The sequence below is a fragment of the Rhinolophus hipposideros genome (assembly GCF_964194185.1).
Source record: "Rhinolophus hipposideros genome assembly, chromosome: 6".
Taxonomy (NCBI): Eukaryota; Metazoa; Chordata; class Mammalia; order Chiroptera; family Rhinolophidae; genus Rhinolophus; species Rhinolophus hipposideros.
Window position 1 is genome coordinate 42,776,829 of NC_138052.1, and position 22,013 is coordinate 42,798,841.

The 22,013-nt window shown below is 34.3% G+C and overlaps 1 protein-coding gene across 11 annotated transcripts in view; it reads right to left on the bottom strand.

Annotated features, from left to right (window-relative positions):
* Positions 1-557: 557 nt before the first annotated feature.
* The window catches only part of SLC38A11 (solute carrier family 38 member 11), a 55,452-nt gene continuing 33,996 nt past the window's right edge, over positions 558-22,013 (bottom strand). For 7 of the 11 annotated variants that reach the window (XM_081052717.1, XM_081052721.1, XM_081052720.1 and 4 more), the window contains 5 exons: positions 15,062-15,132; positions 14,060-14,221; positions 10,968-11,080; positions 7,902-8,033; positions 558-1,111 (listed from right to left, as the gene is read on the bottom strand). In XM_081052717.1, coding sequence (XP_080908843.1) covers positions 818-1,111; positions 7,902-8,033; positions 10,968-11,080; positions 14,060-14,221; positions 15,062-15,132 — 772 coding nt within the window. In that variant the 3' untranslated portion in view covers positions 558-817. The remainder of the gene's footprint in view (positions 1,112-7,901; positions 8,034-10,967; positions 11,081-14,059; positions 14,222-15,061; positions 15,133-22,013) is intronic. The other 4 variants (XM_081052725.1, XM_081052724.1, XM_081052723.1 and 1 more) reach the window with 2 other exon arrangements.

Below are 22,013 nucleotides of genomic sequence, written 5' to 3' on the forward strand. Positions count from 1 at the left end.
TTCTGTAGCCCTTAATCTTCTTGCAATCTTGTAGTCTGAAAGTTCAGATTCCAATTGTATATTCCTGCCAGAACTTCAGATTCAACAGGTCCAAAACTGATGCAAAATGATCTCTCCGGTTTCTGACTCAGAACAACTTGTTGTCGTTTTTTTATTTTCCTCTTTTATAATTTATTTAATGGCACTACCATCATATTCCTACAGGATCACAAATTGGGAGGTAATTTTGATTCCTCCCACACCTTGCTCTATACAGTCAGTCTATTATTCATGCTCTTAACATGGGAGAGACTTCACTCATTTCTCCAGGGATTCACTTCCCTCTAAATAAAGGATGCTGCTGAAATTATAATGGAGAGCTTCACTTTGCTTTCAGAATATTGTCTCTAACAGTTTCCCTTCCCTTCAATTCCATAGACTTTAAAAGACAAACCTTGTGTGTGTTTTTTTCCATAAAGGACACACATACAAAATTCCAACCCATAATCATGTACTTATTTGAGAGTCCAATACTTTGGCTCACATATTGAATAAAAGAATAATGCTTTGAGAAGATGGCAGCAAATGCCAAAGGCTTTATGTTTCCTTTTGCAATTAAGATCAGTGCCATCATGAAAACAAAACATTTATTTTGTCTCATTTCAAGATAAAAATACATTCAACTTTTTTCCTCCTTATCTTTCAGATTGAACTAAAGAAAGCCAAGTCTTAATAAATGCCAAAGTAATAATTGTATAATATATACTAAAACATGTGTGAATGTTATCATGCGGTTTAGAACTCTATGACAACACACATATTTTTAAAAGCAGTCCACTCATTGAAAGATACTGAGGTTTAAAACTGAAAATGGAGTTGTCAATTGAAAATGAGAAACTGAGATGCTAGTGAGAGAGACATTGTCAGGAAAGCAGTAGAACATTTCCTGCCCGTGGGTGCAGTCTTGAGGATTTGTCACAGCCATCACGAACCCAACGACCATTACCACAGCACCAATGGGAAGCATGACACAGGACATAATCTTATCTGAGTGTGTCCTAGGTTCTTCAGAGAGTTTCAGATAACATGCTGATGGAATGATAAAAATTAGGGGAGTTGCACAGAGCACGCCCTGCGTATTAAAAATGAGAAACAAGATAATGTTATCAGATGGAACATTCCTTGGAGAGTTTTTAAAAAATTAACAAAATGTATTTGTCATTGCACATGTTAAAAGTTGCAAAGCCTTGGCTGAATCAAAGGAAAGAAAAATAATTCTAAGAAAAACTTACAAATACTTTTTTTTCATTTCTGATGGTATATTTACAAATGAGAAGCGTAAAACTATAAAATAAAATAAGACTAGAAAAATAATCAAAAAATAATACAGAAAATTAAAAAGATGGTAAAACTGACGCTGGCAAACTTGAAATTTCTCATATTTTCAGTTATATCACATTACCTTATGCTTTTCAAATTACTGTGTACCTACAATACTGTTCCAATCTGAGAGATTTATTTGTCATTGTGTACAAGAAGGAGCTATTGGTAGGTATATAAAGCATATTCTTTCCTCCTAAGTTTGTATGAAAGTAAGTGACTATCTGTATGAGAAAGGTAAAGTATAACCCTCAGGGCTCTGAACACAAAATAGCATTTCTGCGTCATCTTTCAAGCAAAACTAAATACGTTAAGTACTCTAAAAAAATGACAGCAGAACTAAACGACTGTGACTCATTCACCCTCCCTCACATTAGCTTATGGATAAGTCCAACCTGAGGGGGAATGTCAGATTGAAAATTATGGGAAGTGGCTTGTCTATTATAAAAATACCAAGAGTTACTAACTTCAAAAGGAAAGAAACTTTCTCATAGAGGAGGCCAAATTTGCATTAGAAACTTTGCAAATACAATAATGTTAAAATTTAATGCATTTTAGGTAATATATTTTTCTAATTATATTAAATGTTAATTATTAAACAAAATATAATATACATTATTAATAAAATATATTAAACATAATTTTATGACAAACAATATTCTCTTAAGTCATAAAATACAATTTTTTGGTAATACACTCAATAGAAAAAGTGATATTGGTTTAGAATTAAAAGCAAGCTTTCCATAAAAATACGTGTTTTGCTATATTTAAAAAAGTTATTACGGAAATTTGTACATATACAGAAATGTAAAAAGAAGAGTATAATGAAACCCTATAAACCTAACTCCTATGGTTTGAAAGCTTTTGACACATTATTTTGGTAATTTTAAATTTGAAAATTTTTTTCAAAAACATTTGAAAGCTTTTTGACACAAATTTTCATAATTTGGTAAAATCATAGAAAACTGATTTTGAAATTGGATGATGTAAAAGAACATATTATACCTTAATGATAGTTTTAAAAGCAATACTTTCTCAAGATCACCATTTACTAACATTACTGTTTTATACTAAGTACCATCCTCATGCCAGAAATATTACAACTATCATTCCAAAAATAGAATTTGTTCCTCTTTTACAAAAACAGCAACTGTACAGAGAAATGGTCATTAAGGGGGGCACGTTATAAAATCAGACTAGCCAGGCAGCATCTAACATCTAGGAACGCATAGGAGGGACCACATTTCATAGAAAATATTTCTATAGTTGGAAATATTTCTACAGTTGGAAATATAAGATTGAGAAAATACGAAGAGGTATCAAATTGCATTCTAGTTTAAAACATATACAATATAATTTTGCCATTCATAGCACCTAAATACAAATACCTACAATGGTACACAGGGTATAAAGGATACATTTTCATGTGGCTACAATGAAATGAATGATGGATTCCTTGGGTTCTATCGTGATACTTGGGCTCTACTGTGATGTTTTTTATGTTATGAGACATCCTGTAGAACACAGTCTGTGTTTATAATAATTATTACCCTGTGATTCCTTGGAAATAATTTTTGAAAACAGTGAAAAAGTAACGAAAACACAAATATACACATGTACATATATATGTATAGAGAAAGTCTTTTCTCTTTATAGGAACAAACTATAATTCATCCGGAATTGGAGAGTGTAAAAGTTCTATCAGGAGGAAACTGCTACCAGCTGCTGCTAAGAAGCTGTCATCTATCAGTCAGCATTTTGGGACCCTTCCAAACCTAACTTGCTGGGCAGTGGAAAGCAATAGGTGTTCTGTTTATATTATAATTCTTAGGAGTTGAGAAAGTAGCAATTAGTGTAAAATCTATATAGCTGATGTTTGTACTGGAAGAAGTCCAGTTGGGTATCTTGTCTCGATAGCAGTTATTTTCTTAGTATTTGAAAGCTCAGTCTTGCTAGAGGTTGTTGTTAGGACGCAAGATCAAGTGCAAAATGATAGAGAAGTTCCATCTACTATACTCCTTATAAAGAAGCCCAGCTCATTTGATCTATTTAATATAGCCTGGCTGGAGAATACATCACTGGCTATGGAATAACTTTTGAAATTGCTTGACACATAAATACTGTAACTGTTTTTTAAAGAGACAATAAAATATAGCCATATTTATAAAAGGACAGCACTGTCCTTTGATAATAACACTATTGATGCTAAGACATTTTGCTGTAAGAAAGTAACAGAAGGTGTTGAAGATTTTTATTGGCAACACAGGTTGAAAAAGTATCTGAATTCTCCTACCTGAACAGAAACCTCTCAAATGATGCAAGGAAGTTGAAATCTAGAGAATGCTAACATATCTTTTAAATTTCTACTTTGTACTCATGAAATGGATTCTTATAACTTAGAAAGAACCCCTCTCTAGCTCAGGAGGTCTTTGGCAGCATGGCCCATGACTTGCTCACCCTGATAACTATATCTCTACCTCGAGGCTCTCACTGGGTACCGGGCTTGCTTTGTTCCTTCCACCGTAAGCTGCACACAGTGCTTGTTGGGCTGGTTACTCTGGCCACAGGCACCAGCTGCTTCATCTTTTCTCCTTTGTTGCCAGCAGAACCCATAGGGCCCAATTACCGCAGATGGCCTCTTTACTCTAATAGCAACATCACGGCTGAGATGCTGGAGTCTTACTACCAAAAATGGGACATATACTTATTACATTTGCTTCTAAAATGAATCCTGTAAAACTCAGGGTGCATTTGCTTTGGAAAAATATGTCACTGTTGTCCACTGCCATGAAAACAATGAAATAAAAGGGAAGCTAAATTCTAAATGGGGTTTTGCTTTTGATTAAATAACTAATGTGACCCTGAACAATTTATCCTATATTATTTTATTATACTAAGTAACAGCATTTCCCTAACTTTGCAAATTGGAGGTCTGATTTTATTACACATCTCACCTGTGAAGATCATTATTCGACTCGGTACTGATTCAGAAGCCATAATAGAAAATAATTCCTAAAGTACTACAAATATTAACTAAGATAAAAGCTATTAGTTAAAAATTATAAATTTTGATGAAAAACTTTTAGTTTTATTTTATCTCACAGTATTTATTTTAACCCATTATTAAAGTCTATCCATATATATTAAGGATTACTCTTAACCTCACAGGTAAACTCCATGCTTAGATTTTTAATTTAAAAAATGGATAGAAGAAGAAACATACTTATTTTACATAATTTTAAGCCTTATATTTAGGAAACCTCAGACTAGCATAACGATTAAAAATGTGGTTACGGGGTCTGAAAGCCTGTGTTCAAATCTTGATTCTGCCACTTAGCACTAGTGTGACCGATATAATTACTTTGTGCCTCAGTTTCTTCATCTGTAAAATTAATACACATTAAGGGAGATAATGCATACAAAACACTTGGCAGAGAGTAAATACTCAATATATGTCAGCTCACATTGTCATTCTGAAGTGGAACACAACATGCTTTAGTTACTTCTAAAGGGTTGCATGATGTAGCCTGCATTAGTTACTAAAAGAAATGATCCTTGATCTGGCTCTATTAAATGGGATAAATGCCCACACAAAAGTGAGTTGAGTAAAGACCTGAATATGTTATTGGGTATACCAAAAGACTTGTTGATTGGAAAAAAACATGCGCTGATGTGGTCTGAAAGAGAAAGGAGATCCTAGATTATATTAATTCCTACAAAGTGCTTTAAAACTAGTGTAATTGTCTTGGGTCACTAGATCATAACAGACAATTTAGTACTCTTATTTAATATTTTAACAAATGTCTATATAACCAGGTTTCTAAAAATTGAAGGGTCTATAATCATGTTTTAAATTTTTTAAAAAAGTGCTCACAGCCAGCTCATATTTTGACTTTATAACAGATATTTGCCAAATATTCTTCTCTGATTACATTACCAGGATTCTGTCTTAACCACAAAAATTTTTCAACGTAAGAGAGAATATTTAATGGATTATATGCTTACAATTTTGTTGTGCAAGTGTCAGGGTGATTAGCAATTAACAGGTGATGGTCAAATTTAAAAACTAAATCATTCCTGAAAAACTTAACAAAACGTGGTTAAGCTATCAAGATGTGGTGAATGGTCAGGCAGCTCATAAACATTTTCTCTCATATCAAAACCTTACAATATTAAAAAAAACAACAAAAAAAAAACTTGTGAACTCAAATGAGACATTTCACAAAATAAGATAACATCTGGGAATCATTATGTTGATCATCTCCTCAGTATAGCTGAAGAATTACTTTTACTGTCAACACCAACAATTTTTTTGTAACATTTAATTTCCTGATGTTACACTGAAGAATGTCTCCTGTCCAGGAGCATTTGTGGAAATAGTTTCGGAACTGTGGTCCCAAGGGGCAAATCACCCATGAAATAATTTGAGCACTCTGTTCTTAGTACTGTGCCAGGAACAGTAGAGAATGGAGAAGCAGCTAAATTCATTCTTCAAAGAGCTTACAATTTGGCAGGGCAGGAAAATTTATGGAGAATTTAAACAGTACACGATATAGTACACGATACAAGATAACACCTAAATCAAGTTAGTGCATTACGGCAGCCATCATCCATTTACAAAGATCAAAGTGGAAACATGAGATGATTTTGAGCAAACCTACTAGCCTCAGGCTTATGAAAATTGGGAAATAGGTACAAGTTACCTTTGATATTTATCCATCTCTCCCATGAGCTTTGCTCCCAATGCTGGTTTAATAGATGATTCCCCCAGTCCTGAGTGCTTTGGGGAAGTTGCCTATGTCCCGCTGTCCCTGTTGCCTATGCTCTGCTACAAGAACAACTCTAATACTGTGCTCCTGACTGAATCTCCCACTGCCTTTGTCTGGAACTTCCAATCCAAATGGCGTCAGGAAGGAATAATGTCTTGGACACTGTCAATAATGCCTTCACCGATCCTTCAACTCTCAAGAGAATAAGTAAATAATGACTTGGGATCCCACCTGTAAAGCTGCCCTCCCTGTGGTTCATGACTAATACATGCTAAGTGCTGTGATTCTGAGTAGACATTCCATAAGGATTGCAGAAGGGGTTGCTTAATGGCTCTGAAGTGGTAGATCCACTTTTATTCATGTCTTACCAAATGGCATCATTATCCTAGTTCCATAAAGTAGAACCAAGGAGTCAATATTGATGTGTCCCTCTATCTCCCCAATTGAATCCTTCACCAAATCCTGTCAATCTTTTCTCAAAAATGTCTTTTGGGAATCCATCTACTTCCCTCTCTCTTCCTCATCACCTATACAGCAGCTGAACTTTTATGTTTATTTGTGAGTTTGTAAGATCCATGAAAGCATCAATCCTTTCTGATTTCCTCCCATTATTATATCTTTATTGTGTGGCACATAATAATCTCGCTCTCTTTTTTTGTTCAAATATATTTCAGCAACAACAACAAATATATATATATATATATATATATATATATATATATATAGTCAATGAATAAATGAATTAGAAGTTTCACTAGACCTTAAATCTTCATAAGATTTGGACAGAAACGAAAGGAAAATAGTAATTATAGGAAAGAAAAGCATGAGCCAAAGGATAAAAGAAAGAATTAACATGGCTTACTCATAGGACAAAAATAAGATTGACTAGAGCTGAGGGTAGATTTTGGGAAGTAAATGGTTAAGAAAAAAGCTTTCCATAGAAGGCATTAAGGTCAGGTTATAGAGGCAAAAGAGTTTATGCTTGCTCTGGTAGGAAAGTAGAGAATTTTAATCAGGATGGTGATAAATTGGAAGCGAAACTTAAATATGTGTTAGTTGAAGCAAAAAGCCAGTATTAATTCAGATGTGATATGATGAGGACCTAGATTTGGGAGATAGCAGTAGAGATTACAAGGGAAAGTTCTAGAGAGAGAAAACCTATTTTAAAGAAAGAGAATATGGGCATTGGTAAGTGAACGTCGAATGTGGATATCACTCTCTTCATTCACATATTTTAATGAATCGTTCTAGACTTATATTTACTTGGCAAAGGAAATTCCAGATGCATTTAAGTTATAGCTATTTTTAACAATATCTATATATTACAGAAAATAAAATATGAAAGAGTGCTTTAAACCAGGGTGTCTCAACTTCAGCACTTTTGTCATTTTGGATTGGATAATTTTTTGGTGTGGGGGCTGTCCTGTGCATTCTGAGATGCTTAGCAGCATCTCTGGCCTCTACCCACTAGATGCCAGTAGCACCTGCCTACCCAGTTATGACAACCAAAAATGTCTCTAGAAATTGCTGAATGTCCTCTGGGGAAGGAGGGAGAAATATTTCCCCATTGGAGAATCACTGCTCTAAGAGTATATAGTGCTATAAAGCACACATTATCATCATTACAAACATGTACTATCATATAACAAACATTTTTGATCCACTTCAGAAAGTGACACCTTTGTTAAGAAAAATACATCTTAATAAGAAATACAAATGTTATTTTTAAAGAGATATTTAGAAGGGAAGGAATACATCTTTAAACGTACTTACACTGAGTTCTAAAACTATTCCAAGGCAATCAATCAGCAATGACACAAGCGTGGCTGCAGTAATGATAACCACTGTTATGATTATGTGGAAAACTGATGAAAGATTCCCACCAAAAAACACATTGGCAATTACCTGCCAAATGAACAGATTATTTAGACAAAATTCTCAGACATGTGAAGGATTTAAGAGAGTACTTCACATTATAGCACTTAGGACTGTATAAAATACTACCAATAAGGAAATCAATCAAATTTTAAGCTATATGAATGCTTTACCTTTTCCAATGTACTTACACACAGACACATACACACATCAATAACAAGTATTCTTTGTTGAACTAGTAGACAGGCAGTACATGCCATATTAATGTGTGAATAAATATATTTCTCAAGTGTAAGAGACCTTGGGAAGTTACCTTATACTTCTTCCTTAAGTACAATAAGGTTACCACTAAGACAAACTACAGATGCTATTTAAATTATTTGAATGACCTGTAAGAAAGGAGTTACCACAATTTTCTTTAATAATGGATGTGTAATATTCTTTGCTAACAGGAAATTAGTTTTATGTAATCTAATTCTTATTTGATACAGGTAAAGTCTATTTTATCTTGTCTTTCTTCAACAAAAATGGAGAAAAGTTGATCTCCGTTTTCCATTGATACTCCGTTTAGGGAATCAATCAACAGTTACCTATTCTATGTTTCCTATTTTGTGATATGTTTTGCAAAGAGAAAATGTCTAGGAGATGATTCCTATGCTCGGAAATTAACATCCTAACTAGAGAGATCCAAACAAGCTAATGGAACAAATGGTGATCAATTTATGACAGGATAAAGATGATCAAATAGAATTTAGAACTAGAACGATCTTTACTTATCTAGATCTGTCTTCCTTATAGTAATCGGCTTTAAGGCATTCCTGAAATGTGCTTGTCCTAATCTGGTTTGAGGTGGAGCTTGAAATAGGGATAGGATTTAGAGCAGAATTATAGACCCAGGCAACAGTGTGAAAAAGAGCAGAGGCAAGAATAGGAAAGATACCTATGGAGGGCAAGGAGGAGACAGTTTGAGAAAGGTGATGACTGTCTGGAAAAAACCCATGAAGTAAGAGTAGGAAATGGTAGGAGAGGGTCAGAAGTTAGGGGACCTTAATGAAGCCAACTCTCCAAGCTGTGATGAGTAACATTCCCCTTAGACTGGACACCACAGTGACTGCTAATAATTTAATGAGGAATACTAGTAACTTTTACTTGTTTATGATTTTACAATTGGTGATGTTTTTCCAAATATTATCTTATTTAAAATTCATTCGTATAAATGCCTCTAAGATAGGACTGTAACAGTGGGAAATCACTCAGTGAGGCGGGCTAGTGAGTCTTATTTATTAGGGGTAGATAGGCTTTTCGGTAGTCTTGTATGTGGCTGCCTAAGTACCTATGAATAGAAATGGCTTTGATAGATTTATGCCAACATTTATTTTATTTATTTATTTACTTTTACTTACTTACTTACTTACTTACTTACTTACTTACTTACTTATGGTGTGCGGAAAGGAGAAAAAGAGAAGGGAAATAAATGGGTGAGGTACCAGGTTCCTCTGCCTAGTATTTGCTACCACGGCAGAGATCTTGATTTAGTTCTGTCTTTGTGTGGTGGGAGTAGAAAGGAAACACGAGTTCCAAGTACTGAAGACATAAGCTGTGCAGGTGGGGTGACTCAGACTGTCCACAGGCAGCTCACCAGAAACCACATGAGAATGCACCATCTGTTACTGCTGATCTAGAGGTCAGATTTGAACCTAAAGTACTGGGCAGAAGCTAAGAGAAAACCATTTCCTGCTTCCAACAATAGTTAGCAAAACTTTTAAAGGCTCCTAAATTTAAAAAAAAAATCTTCACAAAGGAGAGTTCAGTCTAGGTCTTCCTTACATTCAAGGTGGAGACCTGGCCTGTGAGTTATACGTTTGTAAGCGAGGACAAGCACTAATGTAGAGGACATACATAGTGCTGAACATTTCCTCATTCCATTTCCCTGTGCAGTTCCTTATGCCCATAAGGTAAGCACTGGTCTGCTTCTAGAAGCCTGCCGATTTAGTTGGTTAGTGTATTTAAAGCTCTGTAGGGGTTTCACTTCACACATTAGACCCATTCACATGGTGTACTGTGTAAATAGCCTCTAGCAATAGATCCTAAGACTAATCCTTTTTCAGCAAGATTCCTGAAAGAACCACTGTGAAGCAGGATCATGTTTCTCTGCTAACTGGTACAGTGGATTTTTAGCTGACTTGCATAAGGCACTCCTGACAAGCTATGTTATCCAATGTTACACAAAAAGGATTAGTTCTCTTTCACCTAATCTCTCTACAAATCCAGGAGGGCTATATAAACAACTTAACTTGGAATGGACTTTATAAGTGAAATATACATACATATATATATATAGTATTTATATATATATATGTATGTATATATATATACTATATATACGTATGTATATACTATCTACATTATTTTATATGGTATCTAAATATAAATAAGTATATATAAACAAATAAATGAAATATATCTGTAAAACTAATGGTTTAAACTTAATTTTGCTTTTCCATAGAAAATAAAATAGTTTTAAAAAATAACAAAACTCATCAGATTGCGTTCTATTGTGCCTTTAATCCATGTTGACTTAGAAAACATCTTAGAAAAAGACAACAGTTTAAAACATGTTTTAAACCTTAGTACTTAATTTCTCAGTAAGAATGGCTTTAAAAAAAACTTAGTTTAGCTTTTTAAAGGCTGGCATTCATTTTGGAATGTAGTTGTATAAATATTTATACTTATGCTAATATAAACTAAAGCACCAATTCTGATTTTCAAATCCAACTTTAAAAAAAATATCTTGGAAACACTGAATACAAATTTATCTTTAAACTGATTGAAAAGAAAATTTCATAAATTATATCACTTCTCATGCACTCAGGAATGTGCAGAATTGAATCATTTACAAATCTTCCTAAATAAATGTAGTAGACAGATCACCTAGGTAAAATGATGGAAAGGAATTATGCTTACCTCTCTAGTCACAAAGCACTCGATGGGGTATGTTAAAATGACAGTGACTCCATAACAAAACCTTCCAAATGTTACCAGGTCATCATTTCTGCAATAATTTTCGAATAAGTCTCCTAGAGAAGGATATAAAGTATATTTATTTAACAGATACTAGACATTTCATATAAATATCTAATAAATGAGACATTGGATACTTATTATGTAAGTGAAGCTACATAAACTTTATTTAATTAATACAATAGATTGCCAAGTCTAAATATAAGTTTTTGAATCCCATAACTATATAATTAGCGACTGATATTAGAACTAGTACATGTTCCACTTGAAGATGAATTCATCACTAATAGTTTTCCTTTTATTTTCACTGTTTGTTTTGGTAGACTTGCCTAAATTTGTATCAACTTCTGAAAAGTATTTTTTATCTATTGTCTTCTTACACCAGAATCAACTCCGTTCTTGTGCATTGGTTTTATAAACTTGCTTCTGGTCTTTGTTTCTGGTAAGTGATTTCATTATTTTAAAAAAGGTCTTTTAAAATAAACAAATTTCCTTTTGAAATGCTATTCATAGATCAAGGACAATCTTGAAAGGAAGAGTGGACCATTGCATCTGGGGAGCTGAATTTCCTGTGTATCACACTATAGGGTTTAATCACAAACTGAGGGCCACAGCAAGAAATTCCAAACATATATTATTTTTCATGATATCTGATAAACCCAAGTGTAAATGCACTGATTCAAAAATGTGAAAATAAGAAAGAGCATTATATTTCATTAGTTCCATACCAAACGATGGACCATACATATCTCAGACCAGTTCTTATTTAGAGACTGTGTTTTCTCAGACACCTACCATATGAAGACATACAGGGATCTAATAAGGGCACAAAAGTCATATCAGCAAAAAAAAGTTTCCCAATGTTGAAACAAAGGATATTTGGGTCTGTTTCTTTCCTAAATATAACATGCTTACATTTTAAAATTTTGGTTGCATTTTTCACTAGACTGAATAGAAAATTAGATCAAAGTCACAGACTACCACACTGTTTAAAAAGAAAACAAACAAGAATACTTTTGTACTTTCTTTTTTTCATTAAAAAGCTAAATGACTGCCTCTTCCTAAGACTTAAGAGACTCTTGTCTCCGCCCACCATCCACTAGAACAAATGTGTATTACTTTCTAGTGTCCCTTTGGGGCAGAAGGGGATTAAACCACAGCGCAGTAGTGGTAGAGACTTGTTTCAAGATTGATTGAAAAGGTTCCAGCACTCTAAGAAAAAAGGACGGAGGCTCCCCTTCACTAACCTCTACTGAAAAATGAGCCTGACACCTTTTCAAAAGTTACCGGGAATGTTAAGAACAATCTAGAGTGATTGCCTCCTCTCAAGCTGGAATTTATCCATTGAAAAGGAAAAAGAAAAGAAGCACACCCTTTGCACAAACAAGACTAGATTTGCCTAAGGTGAAATGGCCTAAAGAAACAATGTCAGCTAATTCTAGCTTGAGTCTAAGTGTATTTTAGGGAATTATAGCTGGGGGCTTGAGGGGGTGGGGGAGGGGGGAGGACCCAAACCAACTTGTCAGTTTTGTTATATAAAGATTTAATTATATCTGAGCAATTACCACTGATAAAAACACCAGGAAGGTGTGACTAAGGAAAGGGTTTATGTCTTACATAGAAGGCATTTAAAAATCAAGGTTTTGTACAGATCCTGGCAAACAGTGATACATGGCAATGCTTGAAACACAATTCTTATCAAGACTTTCAAGGTATTTCATTTTTGCACTCTAATAGTACCTGCTTGTACTTACTATGTTTTTTTACTGAATTGGAGTTATGCTAATTACTCTCTTTTGAAGCCATCTTTATTTCTTGAGAAATATTTGCCTATAATCATAGTCACCTGTAAAGTCTATTTGAATGAATGCACTATTCACCCAGATTTCAATGTCATCAGAAAACTAGGCCAAGAGGAACAGGAGGCTGAGACAGCTTTTATTGGGTCACACTTAACCATACTGGGGTAGGCAGCAGGGTAAAATAGAAAAGCAAATTTGACTGGAAGTCAGGATACTTGTTTTCTACTTCGTCACCAGCCAGCTTGGGCAAGTTAATTTCTCCTCTTTGTGTTTTAAGCAGGGAGTAAAGCTAGTTATTCCACTTACCATCTTAGGGTTGTTTGAAGGTCAAATGAGATAATAGACCTGCAAAAGCTGTGAGATGCATGAAGCAGGGCATTCAACAGTCAGAATGCCCCAAATATTACTTTACATAGATGAGTGAATGTAAGGGTCAAAGGAAAAGAAGAGACACAGTGGTTGGGTCTGAGTGAATACAAGAAAAGGGAAGGAAGTTCGATGTGGGGCAGTGGGAGGGGTGGGGGGAGAAGGCAGACAGAAGGGGCTGGTTTTGTGGGAAAGATGTTTTATGTTTAAGGCAAGAATGGGACAACTAAGTAGAAATGTCCTGCAGGCAAGAGGCTGGAGATAAAAAGGAAGGTCTGGACTAGCGTTAAAATAATGAAAATCTCCAGACAATTTGTGGAGAGGGGAAAAAAAGGCAACTTGCCTGAGCCAGTTAATGGGGGGGTGGGTGGGAGGAGTGGGGGGTAGGAGGGCATAGGTAGAGAGGAGGTAGGAAAAAGCAAAGATGAACTGCTCGGAGAGAAAAAATATCAACAGAAAGAATGATTGTATGGTAGTGCTCTTTTCTCTACCGGAGGAAAGAATGTTTAGAACTGTTAAGTGATTCAGAGAGGTCCAAGAGAATCAGAACCAAGAAGATTAGCAGCTTTGAAGACGGGGAGGATATTGTTGCAGTGGAGAAGTAGAGAGGGATGCCAGAATTCATGTGCTTTGAAGTGAAAGCATGGAAGGAGAGAGAATGAGCTACAGAAGTAAGCTTAGCAGTTTAAAAAGGAGAAAATTAGGAAACGGCAACAGCAGAGAGTCAGGAAAATAGAGGAGAAAATGGGTAGCAGAGATAGTGATACTTCGTAGTAGAATATTGGGTATAATTATATCTAAATTAAGAAAGGATGGCACCACACCATATGGATACCCAAATCTGGGAAGACTGCACCTCTCATTTACCTTGGGTGAAGCCAGTAAATGTCAAGTATCCACATGTAGCAAAGAGAATGCTGATAAATAGAGAAACCAAGGTGGACACATGGATGATACAGGACCACTTAGCTACTGTGGGTTCTTCCAAAGAACCATAAACTAAGAAGCAGTTATGGTGGCAAATAAATGCTGGGGGGAAAAAAACAAACAAAAAAAGAGCATTATTAAAGCAAACACTAGCATTCTCTTTACTTTTGAAAATCCATAGGTGTATGCTACTGTGTTTCCCTGAAAATAAGACCTAACCGGAAAATAATCCCTAGGATGATTTTTCAGGAGGACATCCCCTGAACAGAAGCCCTAATGAGTCTTTTGGAGCAAAAATTAATATAAGATCCGGTTTTATTTTCAGGGAAACACAGTACTTTGGAATGCTAACGAACTGAAGTTCGAATATACTAATTTACTGCATATGTCACAAAATCATCTTTCTAACTAACAGCTTTGGGAATGAGAAATTTCATTCACATTAGGCTGTGTAGTTTTTTTCATGTCACTCTTTATATAAAGCAGGCTTGTTCAATTTTCTCTCTCATTTTCCATTTCCCAATGGCCTTTCTAATCTTAAAGAGAAATCTAAACGACACAATATTTTCAGTCCAACGCTTCCTTTTCAATCTGGGATATAATGGATTAGTAATTTGTAATACTTTTTTTTAGTAATTTGTAATACTTTATGTGCAAGGTTTTGAAGTCCATAATATTGCTAGATTTTCAAGTTAAGAAACAAGATGACTTTAACGAGTTTTCTGCGTGAAAAAGAAACTTGTCCAAATTGAAGCAAATTTTAGTGAAGAGTGAGAAAAGTTTGAGCCTAATTTTATGTTGGCACAAACTGGATCATATGCTGCTAATAGGATGTCTAAAACTTAGGACATCTGTTCTCTAGACACAAATATAAACCACAGCACTTTCTCATTACACAGAAGAGTCCACATTGAGAAAGTGCCTTTGGAAACACACACTCACCAAATGACATAACACCAATAGCCTGAATGGCACTGGGTTTTGCAAATACCCAGGCATCTTCTGTTTTTGGTCTACAAGAGAAATGAGTTAATTTGATCAATGAGTAAACATATAAGCATAAGTAGATCAGAAAACAAGAAATGCCGTCACAATATAAATTGAATCCCTTTAAGTCAGAAATTACTAAGGGGTCTCCATTAATCTTATTAAATTGTGAATAAATTTTCCAGGAATATCAATGTTATCTGTTAATCCCCCATTACATGAGAAGACTCTATTTTTACCTATTTAAAATATTCATTACAACTTAATTTTGTGACTTCCCTTACTCATCAATTTAACATTTGTTATGCATTTATCATTTGAGATACTCACTGAGGGAGATAGGACAATTAATAATGCAGTATTCCTCCTCAACTAATCAATACTACCCTTTATTCCCCTTTTACTCATTTTTCTGGGCTCATTCTACCCAAGGAAATTCATAGTTGGCACTACAGTTTATTGAGGAAGGTAGACATGAATATGAATCAATGATGTACTTAATTAACTATGTTCTGGGAACTATCCTATGTTATCTCAATCTTCAAAATAACACTTAAGTACTATTATCACCCTTTAATACATTAGGAGAGTTAAGCTCTGGGTGGTGTCATAACTTGTAAAGCTTTCACAGACAGTAAGTAAAGACGTTGAGATTTGTCTCCTTGGCCTGTCCGTCCCAATATGTCTTCCATCCTGAACTCTCAGTGGCTTCAAATTTCCAGCTGTGGATATACTTCTCTCAAAAAGTTTTTCGAAACATACACACTTAAAATAACTTGAAGAAGCTTATTTCTTAGTGGAATTAAAATATTTGCCAGCCTGTCTTTGGCAGAGATTGGTTTCCCTGATTAACACACCCTCGAGTAACGGTGAAGAGCACAGGCTCCAGGTCAGACAGCCTGTGTTGGTTTTCGGTCCTCTTCCACTTATGAGCTGTGTGATCCTAGGTAAGTTACTTAACCTTTCTGTGCTTCAGTTTTGATATCTATAAAATGGGGATGACAATAATAGCACTTAACTGAGTTATTGTATGAGTTAAGTGATGCAAATCTTCTGAGAGCATAGCATATATTAAGTGTTCAATATGGTCACTCGTATTATCAGCTTCTGTATTAGTATTGTTTTTATTCACTGTCATTTAATAAAATATAGCAAAAAGTCTAAAAGTATCGCCAGCTTCCCTGAAAGGAAAAGACTGTTGCAAGACTGAAAGAATGCATGAAATTGGAAGAGGTGAACAGGGAAGAAAAGTCCTAGAAAAAGTATAAAGGCACTAGGTGTAAACCCATCTCTTTTATGTTTATGATTAACTCTCGATGTAAAGTAGACACAAAAAAGATCCATTTGTTTTGTCAAAGTTAGTGGGATTTATGCATTATGTCATTTCTTTCCACATTCGAAACGAGCAGTTACAGACAAAGGAACTAGCCTGCCGACAAGGGAGACGCCAGCTGTCACAAGCTTTGCTCCTCTTCCCTAGTTTGAGTGGGGCTGCTGCCACCTGCCGCCTCCACTGCTCTTACTGCAATGAACATGCACTGCTAGCAGTGTACCTTTGAAATCCCAATGTGAATGTAGGAAGGTACATAGGTACATATTTTATCCATGGTCCTTACATTTTTTTTTTTTGAAAAGGAAGTACTAACAATTGTAGAAACTTGGAGATCTTTAATTTTCTGTCTGTCTCAAAAGATCTACTTTCCCTGTAAAGGTATTGGCATGTGAAAAAAACTCATTTTTCTCTTTAGTATAGATTGTAGTGGTGTTGTACTTTTCAACTCTTACATTAGTAATGAAAACATAAGAGTTTGATTTTTATTTGTCTTCTTAAATTTTTAAAAAATTTCCTGGTACGGTTCCTTGAGTATATTCCTAGCAAAGATGGAGTGTGCAACAGTACCTAGAGATAATTTGGGGTTTTCTGTGTTCATGTTAATGATCCTGATTTTATAAGCTGGGAAGTATCCAAAAAGATGTCACAGACAGGCAAATAATGTGTACCCAAATCTAGGGAAAGAGTAGAAAGGGACAATGAATATAGCTTTGCTATATTTTATAAAATAGCTTATGATTGAATTCCAGAAACAACCATTTCCACAGGAAAAAAAAATAGAAAGTTCTTTGGTACATTTTGTGAGGCTCTGAAGACTTGATACCCAAAGAGGAAAGTGAAGTTATAGATTGTTGTGACTTTAGACTATAGATGCTGAAATAGAAAATGAAATATTATAAAATGCAATGAAGACAATGTATAAGACAACAACAAACAAACAACATCAAAAAAATACCCATGACCAAGAAGACTTTTTCCAATAAATGCAAGGGTAGTTCAATAACAGAAGAAACTATTAATGTAACTCATCACATTAATAGGTTAATGGAGAAAAAAGAATTACCATTTCAAAAATTGTATAAAAGCCTACAATGAACTATTTATTATGATAAGCATGTGAAGCAAGATGTTAATAAAATAGAACTTCCTTAACCTAACAAGAATATCCACCGAAACTTATAGCAAATGACATATTTAGGAGTGAAAAGTTAGAAACATTACAAATAAAGGCAGAAGCCAGATAAGGATGTTCATTATCATAGCTTTCAGAATACATTACCGGAATTCCTACCTAATAAAATAAGAAGTGATAAAATATGTATAACTAAAAAGTTATAAATGAATTGTACACAATATGATTATGTACACAGAAAATTCAGGGGAATCTACTGACAAGCTATTGGAGTATTCAGCAAGGTTACTGGATACAAACTCAACATACAAAAATTAATAGGATTATAGCACACAAATAGCAACCAATAAAATTGTTTTTTAAATGTCAGTGACAACAAAAATACTAAATATTTTTAAAGATGTCCATAATCTTTTTTTTTTAAATTTATTGGGTTGGCAATTGTTAGTGAAATTACATAGATTTCAGGTGTACAATTCCGTATAACATCATCTATAAATCTCATTGTGTGTTCACCACCCAGAGTCAGTTCTCCTTCCATCACCATATATTTGATCCCCTTACCCTCATCTCCCACCCCCCACGCCCCTTACCCTCTGGTAACCACTAAACCATTGTCTGTGTCTATGAGTTTTTGTTTCTCATTTGTTTGTCTTGTTCTTTTGTTGTTTTTGGTTTATATACCACATATCAGTGAAATCATATGGTTCTCTGCTTTTTCTCTCTGACTTATTTCACTTAGCATTATACTCTCAAGATCCATCCATGTTGTCACAAATGTTCCTATATCATCTTTCCTTAACGCTGAATAGTATTCCATTGTGTATATATACCACAACTTCTTTATCCATTCATCTATTGAAGGCCATTTTGGTTGTTTCCATGTTTTGGCCACCATAAACAAAGCTGCAATGAACATTGGAGCACACGTGTCTTTACGTATAAATGTTTTCAGATTTTTTGGGTAGATACCCAGGAGAGGGATTGCTGGGTCATATGATAACTCTATTCGTAATTTTTTGAGGAACCTCCACATTGCCTTCCATAATGGCTGCACCAGTCTGCATTCCCACCAACAGTGTATGAAGGTTCCTTTTTCTCCACAGCCTCTCCAACATTTGTTACTATTTGTCTTGTTGATGATAGCCATTCTGACTGGGATGAGCTGATATCTCATTGTGGTTTTCATTTGCATTTCTCTAATGATTAATGATGTTGAGCATTTTTTCATATGTCTATTTGCCATTTGTATGTCCTCTTTGGAGAAATGTCTCTTCAGGTCCTCTGTCCATTTTTCAATTGGGTTGTTTGTTTTGTTGTTGTTGAGTTTCATGAGTTCCTTGTATATTTTGGATATTAGCCCCTTATCGGAGGCACTGTTTGCAAAAATCTTCTCCCATTCAGTTGGTTGCCTCTTTATTTTGTCAATGGTTTCTTTTGCTGTGCAGAAGCTTTTAAGTTTCATATAATCCCATTCGTTTATTTTAGCTTTTACTTCCATTGCCTTTGGAGTCAAATTCAAAAATGCTCTTTGAACCCAAGGTCCATAAGTTTAGTACCTACGTTTTCTTCTATGCAGTTTATTGTGTCAGATCTCATGCTTAAGTCTTTGATCCATTTTGAATTAATTTTGGTACATGGTGACAGAGAGCAGTCCACATAATCTTAATGGAATGATATAATTTTATTGAAAGGTACAAATAATTAGAAAAATATACCATATTCACACACATGAATGGGAAGACTCAATCTCATGTAGATGTCAATTCTCCCCAAATTAAAATTTAAATTCAAAGAATAAAATATGATAATGAGAGTGAAAATAATTTTTAAAAAAACCCATAAAAGCAAAACCAAAAAGGTAAAGATTGATACACTTAATAAAATTAATTGAAGGTAAATGTAAAATGTTTGTATAATAAAACAATCCATATACCAAGTTGAAGATAAATGAAAAATTGGGAGATGAGATTTGTCATGCATATAAACTAGAAAAGGTTATTATCTAGTATACTAAACACTCCTGAAAATTAATAAGAAAAAGATATACCAATGAGCAATGGACAGCCATCAATTTACAGAAAAGGAAATGAGAATAGCTAATAAATATGGGACAAGTCCCTCCTTAATAATTAGAGAAATTAAAACGAACCCCAGAAAAAAAAGCATTTTATATCTCTAACTCAACAATAGCAATGTTGATAAATTCCTGGGAAAGGACAACTTGCAATTATTATAGAAGGAACTGTAAATTGTAAAACACTTTGGAGAAGAATTTGGCAATGTCTAGTAAAGCTGAACTTAGTCAAAGCTTGTACGCAAACACTTATATTTTTAGGTATATACCCTAGGCTAGGGAAATACACTTATGCACCAAGAAATATGGATAAAAATGTTCAGTGCTGCATTGCTTATATTAGCCAAATTTGGGAAATAATCTCAATGTCCAGCAATAGAATAGATAAATAAGTTCGTAAGTAAAATATGACATAATCATAAATTTGTGTGTTATAGAACAATTGAAAAGATTCACCCAGTGCTAACTGTAACAAAGTGGAAATATATGGATTGCAATATTAAGGGGAAAAATGGTTATGGATATTTTATAAACATACTATTCAATACTATATGTTGTTATCAATACATAAATGCATAATGTAAGTATAAAAACATGAACAGGAATGATTCAAACCAATTCAAACATAATATTATGTGTAAATATAGCTACTTTTATTGTTTAAATATAGTTACCTTTAGGGAAAGAGAAATGAATCGAATTTTAAATATAATAGTCTATTGCTCATAAAGATTGTAACCAAGTATAGAAAATTATTTCAAAAAAATCTAGGCCAATTTCCTGTTTCCTGAACTTTATGTAATTATACAATGTTTTGTACATAAACCTTCTCTGGATCTGAACTTAATTTTTAACTTTAAACTTCCATAAATATTCTATAACTGAAACTACATTCTTCCTGCTTTCCAATCACTTATTCAATTCATTCAATTTTCAGCAAATATTTGTTGAGTACTATTTATGTGGCAAGTACTCTTATAATCACTGGGAATACTGCAGAAAAAAGGACAGAAGAGGTCAGCTATCTTGGTTTATATTCTATATTGTAACCTAGAACAGCACCAAACAGCATTTTCTGTGATGATGAAAATCTTCTGTATCTATGCTGTCCAATATGGTTACCACTAAACACATGTGGCTTTTGAGCATTTGCAATTGCGACTAGTGTGACCGAGGAATTAATTTTACATTTTATTAAATTTTATCTAATTTAAATTTAAGGAGCCACACATGGCTAGTTGTTTCTATATTGTACGACACAGATCTACAAGGAGTCATGTCGGTAATTTTTGTTTCAAAAAACCTAATTACCTTCTAATAGTCGAAAAGAATTATGGAAATTGCCTAAGGAGGTTTAATTTTTCCTATAGTGTAGCTTATGCCATAAATTTCAGCTACTATTTACCTCTTAAACTTTCTGAGAGGCGAGTTGAAGAATGGGGGATTTGAGTATAACAATAAACAATAAGAATACTTTGTTAACTTACAAAGAACCATGGATATTAGAGAATTTTCGAAACAAACAAGAAAGCAAAAAAACAACAAACTAGGATAAACTGAAATTGTCATTATGAATAGGGACCAGGGGAAAAGACATAGTACACGGTAGTCATATTGAAATGAATCAACTAAATAAAAATTAATTTGTCCTTATGAAATGATTAAATGACGGGATGAGTGCTTTAAAAAAATTTGAAAGAATAATTCACCATAGATTACCTGTAAACAAGGCATGGCTTTCAAATGATTATTCAAATTCAAACATATTAATTAACATATAACTCTTTTGGAGTATTTCTTTTGTACAGAATGAGGTGAGTTTCCTTCTGAAGAAAACCCAAAACAAATACTGCTCTCCAATTTCTCTTTGTTTTAGATTCTGCTGCTACTGTTCATTCCTCTGAGGAACAGACACCAACTGCATTTATTGGTGTGTGTCTAGAGTTTGCAATGGAGGCCTGTAGTTCTGAAATTATTCCACCACAGTCAACTTCCTCTCTTCAGCATGTGTTCAAGTTACCTGCTGGGGCACAGACCAGCTCCTTACCCTCACATGTCTCGTACCTGCTTCTTTCATTTCATGAGATTATTTGCTGGCTACTGACCAAACTGTGCTTAATATTACCAATGAAGGTAATACACAATGAAGGACAACTAAAACAGTAATGAACTTAATTTCTATTGTGAAGAACAACCCTTCTTACTACTAAGAAAAACCAGGTGGAATATAGCAAGCTATCAAAAAAAATAATACGGGCTTTTAGGTCCGAGAGCCTTGGATTTAAATCTTAACTTTATGATATACTAGCAAGGTGACTTTGGGCAGATTGCTCTGTGGCACTGGTCTCAGTCTTCTCTGCTGAGA